This window comes from Balearica regulorum, chromosome Z, assembly GCF_011004875.1.
Source record: "Balearica regulorum gibbericeps isolate bBalReg1 chromosome Z, bBalReg1.pri, whole genome shotgun sequence".
In the NCBI taxonomy this organism is placed as follows: domain Eukaryota; kingdom Metazoa; phylum Chordata; class Aves; order Gruiformes; family Gruidae; genus Balearica; species Balearica regulorum.
Window position 1 is genome coordinate 77859308 of NC_046220.1, and position 15009 is coordinate 77874316.

The 15009-nt window shown below is 47.3% G+C and overlaps 1 protein-coding gene across 1 annotated transcript; it reads left to right on the forward strand.

Annotated features, from left to right (window-relative positions):
• The first annotated feature begins 5048 nt into the window (after positions 1–5048).
• LOC104641752 (phospholipase A2 inhibitor NAI) lies at positions 5049–10833 on the forward strand. Its single transcript, XM_010310496.2, has 5 exons — positions 5049–5385; positions 6596–6712; positions 7909–8058; positions 8200–8340; positions 10285–10833. Exons 1-5 carry the CDS (start codon positions 5337–5339, stop codon positions 10506–10508), a joined length of 681 nt encoding a protein of 226 aa, XP_010308798.1. The 5' UTR covers positions 5049–5336; the 3' UTR covers positions 10509–10833.
• Positions 10834–15009: the final 4176 nt, after the last annotated feature.

The window sequence follows — 15009 nt, forward strand, 5'->3', positions numbered from 1 at the left end:
ATGGCTGTTATGGGTGTGATGGCCCCTCCAGCCTGGTACTGGAGCTGTGTCCTGGTAACATGGAGGACATGAGTGCTGTGGCTGCCACCAGCCTAGATGACCCTCTGGACCCAGCTGAGCACCCAGGCCATGTGTGGACCCTGTGTACATTGCTTCAACCTGACACAGTTACATGCATCTGACTATATCATCCACGACATGGATGATGCATGTGACCATATTCTTCCTGATGTCTCTGCTTTGATTTGAGCCTCACCTGGTCCCCCTCTCTGCTCAGCTACAAGCAGTGGCAGCAGATACAATAGAGGCTGCTCTGCTCCTCTCCAGCCACCCCAATCTGATAGAGGTGTTTCTGCAGCTGGTGGGTGGCTGACCCTTACCCAAGAGATACTCCTCCCTGAAGCTGGCTGCAGGATGCAGTACCCATGCTCTGCTGAGGTTAGGAACCTGGAAAAAAAATTAAAAAAACCCCAACGGTTTCTGTACTACTATGCTAGCCTCAGCTACTTCAGTGTTGGGGCCTCCTGAGTCAGATGTGGTTTCACAGAGTTAATGACCCTAGTGAATCTCAAATAAATGTGGCCAATTCCTCAAAGGGTGTCTGCAGACCAGCATATCTGCAAACAAGGCATTTAGTGAGACACATCAGTTGGGTTTAGATTGCCAATGTGAGCTGTGTCTCCAAGCTGAGCAGTTGCATCCCAAAGGCCTCTGCCCAGGTTTTTGTTCTTGTTTTTGTCTGCCATTGCAGAAAGTGCTTTGCTGGCTTCCTACCTGTGGGGAGGGGAGCCTTCATCATGGTCCTGCCATCCCTCGGAGCCTCAGTAACTGCAAGGGAGGAGAGCTGGCAGCCACAGTGTGCTTGCCTGGTCCCAGGGCTGTGTCAGCTTCACCCTTGACCCAGGCACATGTTGTCCTTCAGGCTCGTTCTCAAGTGTTTCATCACAGGAACAGGGTGGTAATCCTGGCCATAGCTGATCTCAGCATCGAAGAGTTTATCCTTAGCTTTGATCTCACTTCTTTTTTCTTAAAGCCATCATTGCCGTTCTCCATTGAGCACCTCCTTCCACTTAAACCCCAGTTAGGTCTGTATAAGGTTTTTCCCCAGTATCTCGTACCCCCAGCCCTTTCTATATTTTCCTTTCTTTGTCACACCTTTGCCACTTTTCTTACTTTTTCCAGAGCTTTCTGACCTAGGTTCTTCAGCTGTGATGTAAACCTGATTCATTAGCTTCATGTTTTAATGACATATCTTTATGTTTGGGCTCTTACAGTGAGGGGAAAGGGCCTCAAGTTGTGCCAGGGGAGGTTTAGATTGGATGTTGGGGAAAATTTCTCCACCGAAAGGGTTGCCAAGCACTGGAACAGGCTGCCCAGGGAAGTAGTTGAGTCACCATCCCTGAAGGTATTTAAAAGAGTGTAGATGTGGCACTTAAGGACATGGTTTAGTGGTGAAATTCTCAGTGCTAGGTTTATGGTTGGACTTGGTAATCTTAAGGATCTTCTCCAACCTAAACAATTCTATGAAACCCACTGGCATTTTCTGCCACACACCTGCATGACAAACTCACATATGATTTTTGTCCATGCTCAAACCTAGACAGGTGTCTTTCTTCTGCTGAACATCTTTCTTTTGAACATATCCCCTTCTTCTCACCTTCCCGCCAATGCTGTTTTCAGGTTTGGATTTCTAACTTTTCTCACCTCACAAATTTCTCTGACCTCCTGAGCCTCTGCCTCACCTCTCTGTAGAGTGTGACTATGATATTATCAACCTCCTCTGCTTCTGGAAACATGGGCATGCTGCAGAAGACAGGCACTTCATGCACACCATGAAATTAAAGTATAGGAACCAATATAGAAAGGATCTTGAGAGAGAGCATCTAATCCATCTCTCAGCTCTGGAGCAGGATCCTATCAACTTAAATAATTCTCTAATAAATATTTGTCTAGCCTGTTCTTCCAAGCCACCCAGGATGGAGGATCCACACCTTCCTAGGCAATCAGCTTCACTATTGTCACTGTTAGAAAATACCCTCAATGCCTAATGTAAGACCCCTCTGATAGTTTTTCCTATCCAGCCCTTGTTTTTGCAGATCTATGTGATAGGACTGGGTGTCCCCTGACCACCTTTATTGCTTCCATCTTCTCTCATAAGTCTTATTTTCCAGGTCTCTTATTGCTGCAGATTGTGGCTCCTCCTTGCTATGGTTGGTTTCATCTCTAAAAATGCACATGAAAAGGCTGCAGCTTCACACCCTGCCTCCATGAGAGGTGGGAAACAGGTGAGTTCAACATAATGCAGTGAGGCTTGTGCAGTCATGTCATTCAGGGAAAATCCCCCAGGCAGTTCAGTAATCACCTTAAATGAAAAGGCATGAAATTAAAATCACCAGAGATAGCCACAGCCACCCATCTCCCTATCTATATCTACAGACCCACATGTAGTTAAATGGCAGGATCACCCTGATCTGACTACCCCAGCCTGCCTGGGGACAGGGTTTTATTCAGTCTGAGGTTTAATACCAATGAGGAATGAATTTTAATCCTGGACTGGCTGCAGTCAGAACTTTGACTTCATTATAGTGTATCTACTGTGGCATGAGAGCATTTCTAAGCTGAAAAAGAAATTCAAGGTGATGATATCATTCTCTCTCGTCTTCTTGTGATACCAGCTTTATGGGTGTTGGGAGACCTAGGCTTTTATCCTCTGTGATTGCACTGATTGCTATTCTCATAGTGCTGTGGGCTTAGCTAAGAAGAGGTCCCACTGGACTCCTCAATGTATTTTGAAATGTCACAATCATACAATGGTTTGGGTTGGAAGGGACATCAAAGATCATCTAGTTCCAACCCCCTGCCATGCACAGGGACACCCTCCACTAGAACAGGTTGCCCAAAGCCTCATCCAACCTGGTCTTGAACACTTCCAGGGATGGGGCCTCCACAGCCTCTCTGGGCAACCTGTTCCAGTGCCTCACCACCCTCACAGTGAAGAATTTCTTCCTAACATCTAATATAAATCGACACTCCTTCAGCTTAAACCCATTCCCCCTTGTCCTGTCATTACACTCCCTGATAAACAGTCCCTCTCCAGCTTTCCTGTAGGCCCCTTCAGATAATGGAAGGTTGCTATAAGGTCTCCCCAGAGCCTCCTCCATGCTGAACAACCTCAACTCTCTCAGCCTGTCTTCATAGGAGAGGTGTTCCAGCCCTCTGATCAGCTTCATGACCCTCCTCTGGACTCGCTCCAACAGCTCCATGTCTTTCTTGTACTGGGGCCCCCAGAGCTGGATGCACTACTCCAGGTGGGGTCTCAGGAGAGCAGAGCAGAGGGGCAGGATCACCTCCCTCGACCTGCTGGTCACGCTTCTTTTGATGCAGCCCAGGACACGGTTGGCTTTCTGGGCTGAAAGCGCACACTGCTGGGTCATGTTGAGCTTTTCATCATTCAACACCCCCAAGTCCTTCTCCTTGGGGCTGCTCTCAATCCATTCCCTGCGCAGCCTGTAGCTGTGCTTGGGAATGCCCCCGCCCACATGCAGGACCTTGTACTTGGCCTTGTTGAACTTCATGCGGTTTGCGCGGGCCCGCTTCTCAAGCCTGTCAAGGTCCCTCTGGATGGCATCCCTTCCCTCTAGCGTGTCAACCCCACCACACAGCTTGGTGATGTCGGTAAACTTGCTGAGGGTGCACTTGATCTCCTCCCTCTAGTGACCAGCAATAGAACCTGAGGGAACGTAATGAAGCTGCGATGGGGGAAGTTTAAGTTGGTTATCAGGAAAAGGTTCTTCACTGAGAGGGTGGTCAGGCACTGGAACAGGGTCCCTGGGGAAGTAGTCACAGCACTGAGCTTGACTGAGTTCAAGAAGCATCTAGATAACACTCTCAGCCATGTGCTCTGATTTGGCTGGTCCTGTGTGGAGCCAGGAGTTGGACTCGATGATCCTTATGGGTCCCTTCCAACTCAGGATATTCTATGATTCTATGATCCCATTGTCCATGTCCCTGACAAAGATGTTAAACAGTGCTGGTTCCAATACCAACCCCTGAGGAACGCCACTCATCACTGGTCTGCACTTAGACATTGAGCCGTAACCACAACTCCTTGAGTGTAACTGTCCAGCCAATTCATTTTCATTTTTCATTTTCTCTATGCATTTGCAGGAAGTCTTTGGTAGATCCAAGAACAGCACCTAGCTCATTCGCACATCAGTAGGAAACCTCAGCAGTGAAACCCTCTTTGCTCTTCCCCAAACACCCAGCCCTGCCAGGTTTGAGGTGCGAGTCCCTCTCCAGCAGACCGGATTTCCCTGCTACATGAGACATCCCCACAGGCAGCCCTTGTCCTGAGCTGCGGGAAGGACTGAGTGAGCCTTGGAAGGTCCTTGCTCCTTGTATTTGTGATTCATTACCTCTCTGTATTTGTGGTCTGCGTGCTCCTGCTGTGCAGGACTTGTTGTTTGGGCTGCCCTTGTGCCTGGAGGCCAGATGAGCCCAGCACCCCTGCTGTGCTATGCGCAAAAAGTCTACCTGGAGCGATATCTCGCCCAAGGAGCTGATACTGAGAGGAGGCGCAGGCTGTCTCATGGCCACATCAATGCTTTCTCCCTGCTGGCTGGTTTGATTTAAAGCCCAGAGGTACAATAGAAGACTTTCTTATCAACTTCCAAGTGTTTTATGTCAAAACCTGCACCCTGGAGGAGCCGCTTTGCAGCTCTGACATATTCGGCCCCAGGAACCTTTGACTGAGCCTGCTCCAAGGTGTGCATTGGCAGTTACTTTGCAACAGAAGCTGCATGCCAGCTTGGAAAGGAAGCACCCTGCTTTGCTGCTGTACCCAGGGTACGAGAACTCCTGACTGCCAAGGGAGATTGGAAACCAGCCAGCAAAAACTCAGCCATGAGGAAAATTCCTGGCTGGCCCTTGCTACAATTTACTTATTTGGGTTTAAGGGTGAAAGTACAACAGGGCGGTTGAAATGGTTTCTTCTCCGCCATTCATATGTATGGCCAAGGCTGAATGTTGTTCAAAGTCTGCACCGGAGACATACCTGCTAGACCTCAGGCAAGCCAGTCTTTCCCCACAGGCTGCATACTCTACACTGGGGAAAGACAAACAGCATTCCTCACGTGGAGGAAAATACAGAACTTGTGCTTTAGATGAAAAAACAAACACTGGTGCTAGTGCTCTGCAGTATCCATATTTTTTGGATCACTTCCTCAACCACCACTTCCCCAAAACACCCTATTTCCTTCCAGTTTATAAAGCCCTCGTGGCACACAGTGCTGTGATCAGCAAGACTTGGCAGCTCACCGTGCTTACATCTTGTCAGCATGAAAGTGTCCCTTGGTCTCAGCTTCTTCCTGGCTTTCCTGGACCCAGGTGAGTTTTTTGCTGGGACCTGCAGGGCTGTCAGACGTGGAAGTGGCCTGGGAATGGGTGTTCTGCGCGTGGGGCCGTTCCTCCCATCTGAGCCATAGGAACCCCTCATCTGGGGGGGGGGGGGATTTGCATTGCAGAGGGGTGACTGGGTCTTGGGGGATCGTTGGTGCTGTAAGCCAAGGTGCAGATGAAAGTGTAGGCATTTACAATGTGAACTGGCTGTCTAAGCTCCCACAGTGGTCACTGGTGATCTAGCTGGCACAGTCATGGGAGTGATTCAGGTTACTCGGAGGCGGACAGACCTTTCGTCAGCTGAATTGATCTCCAGACACCATTTACAACAAAATTAGGGGCTCATTTATTTTGCTCATGCCCAGGGTTGTGTGATATTTCAGAGATGATGTTATATGTCATCTCAGCTGTCCTTCAGCTCTGCTCCAGAAGAGCACTGATGTCTTGGAGATCTTTTGTCATACCTGCCACCCCATGTAGATGTCACAGCCACAGCAATGTGCCATAGATGGCACCAGGGTTTAGGGAAATGACACCTGCCCTGGACCTCTTAATTTACATGCTGGACCCTTGGGTCCAAGTGAGTGTGTTTCATGGAAGACATGCTGTTTGTCCTCTGTAGATAAATGCTTTATACCTTTCTAAGTGTTTCCTTCTGACTGCCTGATATTCTGGTCTGCTTAACGTGTTCCAGCAGGCAGTTGGTAAAGTGGTTTCCCCTAATTCTTACAAAGAGATATGCCATTCCCTAGTTTGTGCATCGCACGGTCAATGCCTGCTTGCAGCCTCTTGATCCCCACACCTTTGAGTGACCCTGCTCACTGCAGAGAGAGGATTTGGGATCTGGAGATCAAGGGACACCTGAATGTCTGCCAGGATGAAGGGGTTTGTGGGATGCTTTCCTAAGCAACCCAAGAAAAACCAAGCAAACATCATCGTACAGCAGACAAGGGACGCTGACATGTAAAATGCTATCCCCAAATGACTTCTCCTCACTTGCCCAAATTCAAGTTCATACTAGAATAAATAATAATAGAAATAACAAAAAAGAAACCACAAATTGAGCAATGAAACAGGGAAAACAAAGGAAGAGGAATGTGAAAAGTGCTGATAAAATGCTGAAGAAAAACACTGATGAAAGAGGAAATGAGATCCCTCATGACTTCTACCCAGGAATGTGTCCTCCTTCTTTCCCCAGGGACCTCCCTTCAGTGTGAGGTTTGTCACAGCATAGGAAAAAGCTGCTCTGGCCCCATGAAAACCTGTAGTGGTGGTGAAGATACTTGTGGCATCATTCTGCACGAGGTCATGATAGGTAGGTGAGACATTCACTATGGCTTTGAGCCAGCACAGCTTTTGGGGAAGGGCTGGGTGTCAGGTCTCTCTCCTCTCACCTCTGTCCCTGGCTTTATGGTGAGTACTTGGATAAGCTGTTCATTTTCCTTTAGTCTAACAGAGACCCAGAGATCAGGATGCTCCAGGATGGAAAAAGCTATCTACTCCTCTATCTTGAGCAGCAATTTCCTACTGGGAGGGCTTAGTTCTTAGTTGTGGAGGGGAGGACCTAGGCAGCATACTGGGAGGAGATACTGGCTTTTAATTCTGGCTAAGGTGAGTAGTTGTATTGAGAGGCTGGACCGTGAGGGATATAAGGCTGCTGGCATCTAGCACTGAGGGTGCACTGGCCATGGATGGAGGGAGAAGCTAGCCTGCATCTTACTCCCTTCCTTGAGCAGGGAAAGGGGTACCACTGTTGGCACTGCAAGGCTGAGTTATCACCATGTTCCCATGGTTGATAAGCCAAAGATGGATGCTGAACTCTAACACAACTGCACACTTGGTTGTGTAAGTGACATGGCCTTGATCATCACTCAGCTTCAGTAATGTGACTGTTGGCTTTCAGACTGGAGGTTATCTCGCATCCTACCAGCTTTGGTGATGGCAGCAATAGTGCATGTCTTCCCTCTGCTTGTGCAAAGCCACCTTTGCTCCTCACAGTGCTGGTGCGGCCACAGTAGACTGCAACATAACTGATCTGCGCCCAGTTACACCTTTTGCATTTGGTCCATGGGAAAGACTAGACTTGTCTGTGTCAGGATGCTTATGGCTGCGATGGACTGTGTGCTCTGCAGACTGTGCGTGAAGAAGCATGGGCTGTGGGTCAGAGGCACGTGAGTCACCACATAAGCTCTGTGGCTGGAGTGTTCTGGTTAAGGGCAACATCTGCAACAAGGCCAGCTGCCTGTCAGGAGTCACGCTCTCCTCCTGCCTTTAAGCACAACATGGAGAAGGAGAAATTCTTCACTAGTGTCTTGGATGTGTTGGCACCCTTGTTTCTCTGAGGGTATCGCCAGGATCACCAGTGCTGCTTTTATGGTGGCTCCGCTGTCCCCAGACCATTCTCAGGCCCCAGGATGGCTGCTTTGCAGTTGCTACTGTAGGAATGAATGGTAAGGGGAAGGGAATTACCTTGTGATTAACGACTTGGTGCTGCCTTCCACTTTGTTACAGGGGGGATGGCAATCCCTTCGTCCATCAAGTCCTGCCTGCCATCCAGCATTTGCCAGCTTGGCCCTATCACCATGAACTATGGGAAGGTAAAAGCAAGGAGCCACTTGGCTTGCTGCACGGGTGACAACTGTCGAACAATCTCTGTCTCACGTAAGCTCCCTTTTTCCTTATACCCCGTCCCCTCTCTGTCTGCCCTCACCTGAGGTGAGGCTTTCCAGGCTAAGCCATCACCTGGCTCGTTCCTCTCCTTCCCTTGTTAAAATCAATTACAGCCTATCTCTTTCTTTCCAGTGCCACCAGAGAACAATGTGCCCAATGGATACCAGTGTCCTGCCTGCTACACCGTGGACTCCTTCCAGTGTGGTGGCGAAATTGTAAACTGCACTGGATCTGAAACCCAGTGTGTTGACCTTGCTGGGTTAATGAATTCTGGTAACTGCTTTTTATTTGGGGCTGTCTTTCACCTTTTTGGTTAAGTGGGTGAAACTAGTCTAAGATGAAGCATCACAGAGAAATAAAAATGGGCAAAAAATAAAAGAGGAAGAGACAAGGGACTGAAAGGGAACAAGCTTAAAGCTGATAAAAGGGCAGGGGTGTTTTCTTTCTTCCTCCTTCCCGATCATGCACTGTTGGGATCCCTCTTAACACGGCATAACTGACGTCAAGAGCAGAACTGGACTCCTGAAGCAATCTGATACATGGTCATGTAATAAATCTGATCAAGACCCTGAACCTGCTGCCCCTAGCTAGGATGCAGGAGGATGAATCTGGATCTAAGCCAGTTGCCTACTTAGTGGAGGTTCAGGTGAAACTAATACAGAGCCATTGGCTTTCTCATCAGGTGGCGCTGGCCACTGGGGGCGACACATTGTTTGTTGTAGGGGTGCCTCTGCTCCTAGAGAGCCAGGGATAGGTCCCTTCCCATGAACAGCTGAGCCATTGGTGTACCCAAAGATCTTCCCTGCAAGGGAACTCCAGCCTTTGAATGGCTGGGATCTCCAGCAGTGTGTAATGCTCTCCTTCAGAAATATTTTTCCACCTCAGGAGCTATAATTAGAGGGAGGAAAGTAGGCAGCAAGGTCCCTGGTCACTCCCCTTTGCTCCTCTGCCACAGGTAAAAGACTTCCACATTTCACGGCAGTCCCACCTGTGCTCCAGAAGGCAAGAAAAATAACGTAGAAATTAAGGGCAGCGGCACCTGCTGTAGAAGCAGACTGGAATTATCCTGTGTATAGCTATGGATGACATTTCTCTGAGTTGATAATATTGCCAGGTGATGATATGATACCTGAAGGTCTTAGCTATACACTTTATAGATGTGTTGTCCAAATTTTGAATTAGAAGGTGTTTCACAGAGACAACATGAAGGAAAACAAGCATTTTCATAGCCACATCAATGGTAATAGAGTGGTGTAATTAATTCAATGTACCACTGAAATAAAAAAATGGTCCTAACTTGTGTTGGCTTGATTGATCGGCCACTTTAACTAGAGGAGACCTGTGTGGTGTGATGAGCTATGCAAAGGAAACAGCGGTGTAGGGGAGCAAAGGAAGGTGAGGAACTGATGAAGTGCTCTTATACATTATTTGTTGTTTGAGATAAGAACGTCCAGCAGAATATTCCAGACCTCCATAGCCTGTGCAGCAGAGAAACATGAGTAGTGTGAGCAAAAGCAGGCAACAGAAGCAAGAATATCTGAATAGGGAGCTAGGCACCCAGCATCCTCTCAGGTGTCCTTCCAGGTAGATGCTCCAGTGCTGGTAAAGGACAAGTTGAGGTTTCAGGTTCTCTCTCAGTGGGCATGTGAACAGGGTTTCTCTGTTTGTTTGGCTAAATCCTGTAAGGCCTTAGAGAATGAACTTATCTGAATAAATGGCTCAGCCTGTAATGTCTTTGAGACTTCTCACCCCCATGTCAAATTTGGATGAGAGATAGTCATCCAGTTCAAATGTGATGGGAGGGTCAGAGAGAGGAGACAATGAACACCTGGAGCACTGTCACACAGACCTGATTTCTTTAGGAAGCTAGGCAAGGTTTTAACAGAAGAATCCTTAAATGAAAGAGAACTACTTGTAAGTTTTTCAATTTTAAATTTAAAATGTTTAGATTTTTTAAAAAATCGTCTTTGTTCAGAAGAAAGGAAGAAAAGACCAACTCTAAACACTTTGTATTTCACATCAACCAGGGTGACCTTGCTGCTTCTTCATTTTTGTTCAGGGGATGGGAACAGACAGGAATGGGTTGGTGGGTTTGGAGCCAACTGGATGTAAGGAGTGGGCAGTTCTTGGGGTGGAAATGGGGACCTCATTGGCCAGGGAGGGAATAGCTATGGAGACTTGTTTCCCTGATGCATGCCATGTACTTCTCCTGTGTAGGTGGACTGTCTCTGAAAGCCGCCATGAAGGGTTGCACCACCATTTCTGAATGCAATCTTGTAGGAGATGGAAAAAATAATCTGGGGATGATGGACATAAAGTTAAGGCAGTTCCAATGCAGACCAGCTTCTGCTTTGGCCAGAGTGACTTCTGGGTTTTCTCCTCCAGACACCTTCTTCCTCCCTGTCCTGTCAGGATTCATCTTGGAGAAGGTACTTTTCTGACTCTCTCTGGTACTGGATTAAGCAACACCCATGACAAACTCCAGCAGTAGGTTGCACTGAGTCCTGTTTGCTGTGACTACTCCTGTGTGGGGAGTTTGTTTTCAGATTAGCTCTTCTTCTTTCAGAATAAAGACAGTACTTACACTTCTTCTGTCTCCTCATTGATTTAGTCTGATTTAAAGCTTCATAGGTTCAATTGTGGTTGGTTTTGTATTACACTCCCTGAGCGCTTTGTTCACACTGGGACCAGGGGAGAGTGCACGAGGTGCCCGTACACTGCACAGGCAATGGGAGTTCTTAAGACAGCCTTAGAGTCTACATCCGCTATCTCAGGAGAAGTGATAAGTTTCAAAACAACTTTTCCAGGCTCTGAAAAGGACTGGAGGTGAGTTCCTGGGAGGTTCGCTCTGATTAGAGAGTTAACTTGCCCCTTTTTCCCTCCCTTGCACCCTATTCGTCCATGACAGGAGAATTCCCTCAGCTCAGAGGGCTGCTTGTGGCCTCTGGGCAGCCCTGATGTCACTTCCATTTCAGAGAAGAGTCAGCAACCCTTTACTACAAGCATACTGCTCCTGGCAAGAGCCTTTCTCCTAGCGGTGGTTGTTCTTCTGGCCTTACCAGACGCTCTCCCATTCTATCCTAGGTTTCAGGATTATTTAGAATAAACACTTACCTTAGGAAGGTTTGATTTCATAAAATAGGCAGTTTTCTATGGTGATGGACTGCTGGGAGCCCAAGTAATGGAAAGCTGTAGCCCGATACCTCTTTCCCTTCTGTGGGCCAAACTACACCCATAGCTGGCATAGTCTGTCCTCTTCTGCAGTCACCAAACACTTTGTTCTGCTCCAGCCATCGCCTGCTGTAATGGGTCTCCCACACAAAGGCCCTGAAGAAAGCCAGCACATCAGGCAGCATCGCTGTACCTGAGACGCAGTACGGGCTGTGGGCAAAAGGATAAAGCGGTAGGAGCTCTGGGAGATCCTGGGGTGCAGAGTGTAGGAGGGGTGTTAGCAAACCCCAACATTTCACTATGCATCCATTGCCAGACGAGTGGCCCATTTTTGGAGCAGACAACAGGATTATTAAGCAAAGTGCATGACTGTGTCTGTCCTTAATAGCCCTGGCTCATAGTGGCACATTGTTTTGGATGTGGAGTTACACTGATCAAGCAAGGCAATTTTGTCTCCTAGTTTCATGTTGTGGCAGAAAGCACTATGGAAAGCCTCGGCTGCTGAAACCAGACTATACCATGTGGCAGCAGTGAGATGACTACGCCTACATATGTAAACATGAATATATATGTGATCAGCTTTTAGCTTGCAGCATGGGGACTGAATGTTCTTGTAATTTCTGTCTCCCCCAGACTTTCTCTTCTTCTCAGACAGGCTGAAGCTCCTTTCTTCCTAATATTCCCACCAAAGTATTTGGGAGAGAATTTCACATTATCTATTGTAATAAAGGGGTGTGGGTCTGAGAATGAAAATTAATTTTTGGGGTGTGGAGTGAACTGATAATACAGATTTAATGCAGGGAAAAAAGTCGGGTTAGGCTCAGTTAATTATTTGCAGAGGCTGTGCAATTACAGTGTGGATGTTAGACAGGGAATACAGCTCCCCCTTCATGGTGTAGCAATAGACTGATACTGCAGCGACCCACTCATTCAGCATTTTTCCAGATCTGATAACACCCTGGAATTAAAAAAATTCTCTATCTATGCAAGTACATTATCCCTGAACACATCTCCTGCACGTTCATGCAGAACATTACATTACTGTCCGTGGGACCCCATGGCAGATCTCGATCCGCTTCAATGGCTTAACCTTTCACTTTTTGTTTGTTCCACTTTGACCTGTGATGTTATCAGGACAGAAAAGCTAAATGGGTTTGTTCAGTCTGGTCAAGACACATCCAGAGACCCATGGTTCTGAGGTGGTGTTTAGGGGAGTGCAAGGAGAAGGAGAGCAGACAGCAATGTTTCTGACAGGGATTTGTGGTGCAGAGAGGAGAAGCAGCTCAATTTTGACCTCTAACTCAATGTTGTGGCAAAAAAAGCTGTTGCAATCCATGTTGTATAAATGGGGGAGTGTCGAGTGGAAGCAACCCTGCATCTTTATGACTGAAACACTAATGCTTGGTCCTGTTCCAGCATCCACACTTTTAAAGGCTATTAAAAATGGAAAGTGTGAAATAAAATGCCTTTTACAGTGAAAAATCTTCAGGAGCGTAGACCTGGGATCTTACTGAAAAGAAGAATATATAGAGAGGTGGCTTGTTTACAGGCTATAAACACACTTATATGAAAATGATAAGATCTTACAGGGCTCTTTTATACATGACAGTACAGCAGAAACATGACAAACAGAGGAGAAGTCACACCATCACTGTGCACAGACTGCAGCCATTAGAGCAAAGGGGTCATCAGCTTTTGATGTCTGCAAATCCAGCATGAAGGCCTTTCAGAAATGGATGCTTTAGTTGCAGACAAGTTATAGGCAGTTCAGGCAGAGCTGGTAGAAATGTGATATGTGATATGGAGGAAGGTGAGGAGATGATGAGCCCTTGTGATCTCAAATCTGGCTCCTGGGGAGGGACATGATGCTGGAGTGAGTTCAGATAAAAGCAACACAAAAGACTGAAAAAACCCTAGTGGTGCCAATTTACAAAACCAAATCAAACAATAGGATCTCAGTATCTTGAGCAAGGAGTGATGAATGAGCCATACTTGCCTCTAAGTATCTGCAGGGTTGCTCTCCAGCGATTCCCTGTAAAACAGCCACCATGGCGAACTTGGGAAGCCCCATTGCTCTCTGGGTGTAATTGAGGATGTGCAGCAGGGAGCAGCCCTGAGCTCATAGGCATGTTGGGGAGGGGCAAGGAAAGACGTGGCCAAAACTCATCACAGTGAATGGAATGACTCCTGCTGATTTTAATGGGCTTTAAACCAGGTCTTAGACACCAAAATGGGATGTTTCCATCTGGAGTTTCTCTTTATAATATATACAAACCCTACTCCCACACAGACGTACACATGCGGACATCTAAATACCAGATCCTCCCTCAGATCTTGCAGATGCTTCAGCTACCAGACATGTGAGATACAGATTCTTGCAGTCCTGGATGGCTGGATGCTGCCTTCCTTACCTGCAATACTGATCATGTCAACAATAGCTTTGATCTTTGCTATGCGAAGAGGACTCCGACCATTGTCTTCTCTCCTCAGACAGTGGAAAACTAGCCATCTCCTGCCATTCCCTTTCCTCCAAAGTTTTGGTTCTTTCTCAAAAAGCTGAGATGGCCAGAAAGCTTGGTGGCAGAAAAACAGTGATCTGAGACAGGGAGATAGACGTGCAGGAATTTTGCCCAACAGGCTGGTGATTTTGCAGGTCAAGCGAAGGTGAGGATGTGAGCTATCACTTGTTGGACACACACAGCCTTGAGCTCTGTGGGTGGACTAGGGAGGAGTGGGGCAGGAGAAGCTGGGGAGAAGGGTCTGTGTCTCTGTGCAGCCACACATCATGCAAGGCAGTTCTTATCAGATACTAAACCCCCTTGGCTCCTTCTTCCCAGCATATCTGGAGCTGGGAATGGTTTGCTTTCACTTCTTGGGAAGCATTCCTGCCCCAGCAGTTTCACACCAGGAGCTTGGGACGCTGGGAGCCGATGTATTTGTCTGGCCAGAGCACGGCCTGGGGTTGTATTTGCAAAGGAATGCAAAGTTTTTGCTGTGTTTCTTTTATATAAGGGCTCTTATAAGGAAGTTTGTCCAGCACCCTAGGCCAGCAGGTCCAGTAGGTATTTTGGGGATTACACTTCCTTCAAAGGCAAAATGAAGACAAACAGTGAGTGTGCAATTGTCCTTGCAAACAGGAAGAACATGTGTCTTGCTGCATACCAGAGACTAAATAATTTTTCCTGCCTCTTTCAGGAAAAGATAGCAGGACTGGGACCATCTGACCAAATGTGGGCTTCTGCAATGGGTAGGTGTCTCCATCCAAACAGGTCATCAAACTCCTGGGGTGATTGAGTCAATACAACCCTTGGAAATCAGGTTCTCCAGTTCTAATCACACTGTAGGTTCCCATTTGTATTGAGAGGCCAACTACTGACAGAAGTGCCTCCACTGTAGACACAAAACATTAGGTGGGAGAAGATTGCATCCCCAGGGTCCTGTCTTCTCCTTGGGAAACATATTTTACCTTAAAGCTGTGCAGCACAGAGACTCAACACTCCACAGCCTGCTGCACAAAGCAATGGGCTAACCTTGTGTCAAAAGCTGCATGTTCTCATCTCCTAACTCCTTGGACATCTCTACTGGATGAAAACCTGCTGTTCCCAAACCTATTTTCTCTTCTGTGGTCTGCATATTGTGAAGAACAGCATTTGGTACCTATCTCTATTGCTGCCATGTAGAATAAGCATCTCTCCCTCCTTATACATAGCCGACTCATTGGAGCTGTCATGCAGACGAGTGAATGAAAATAAAATTCACCCCTGCACCTAT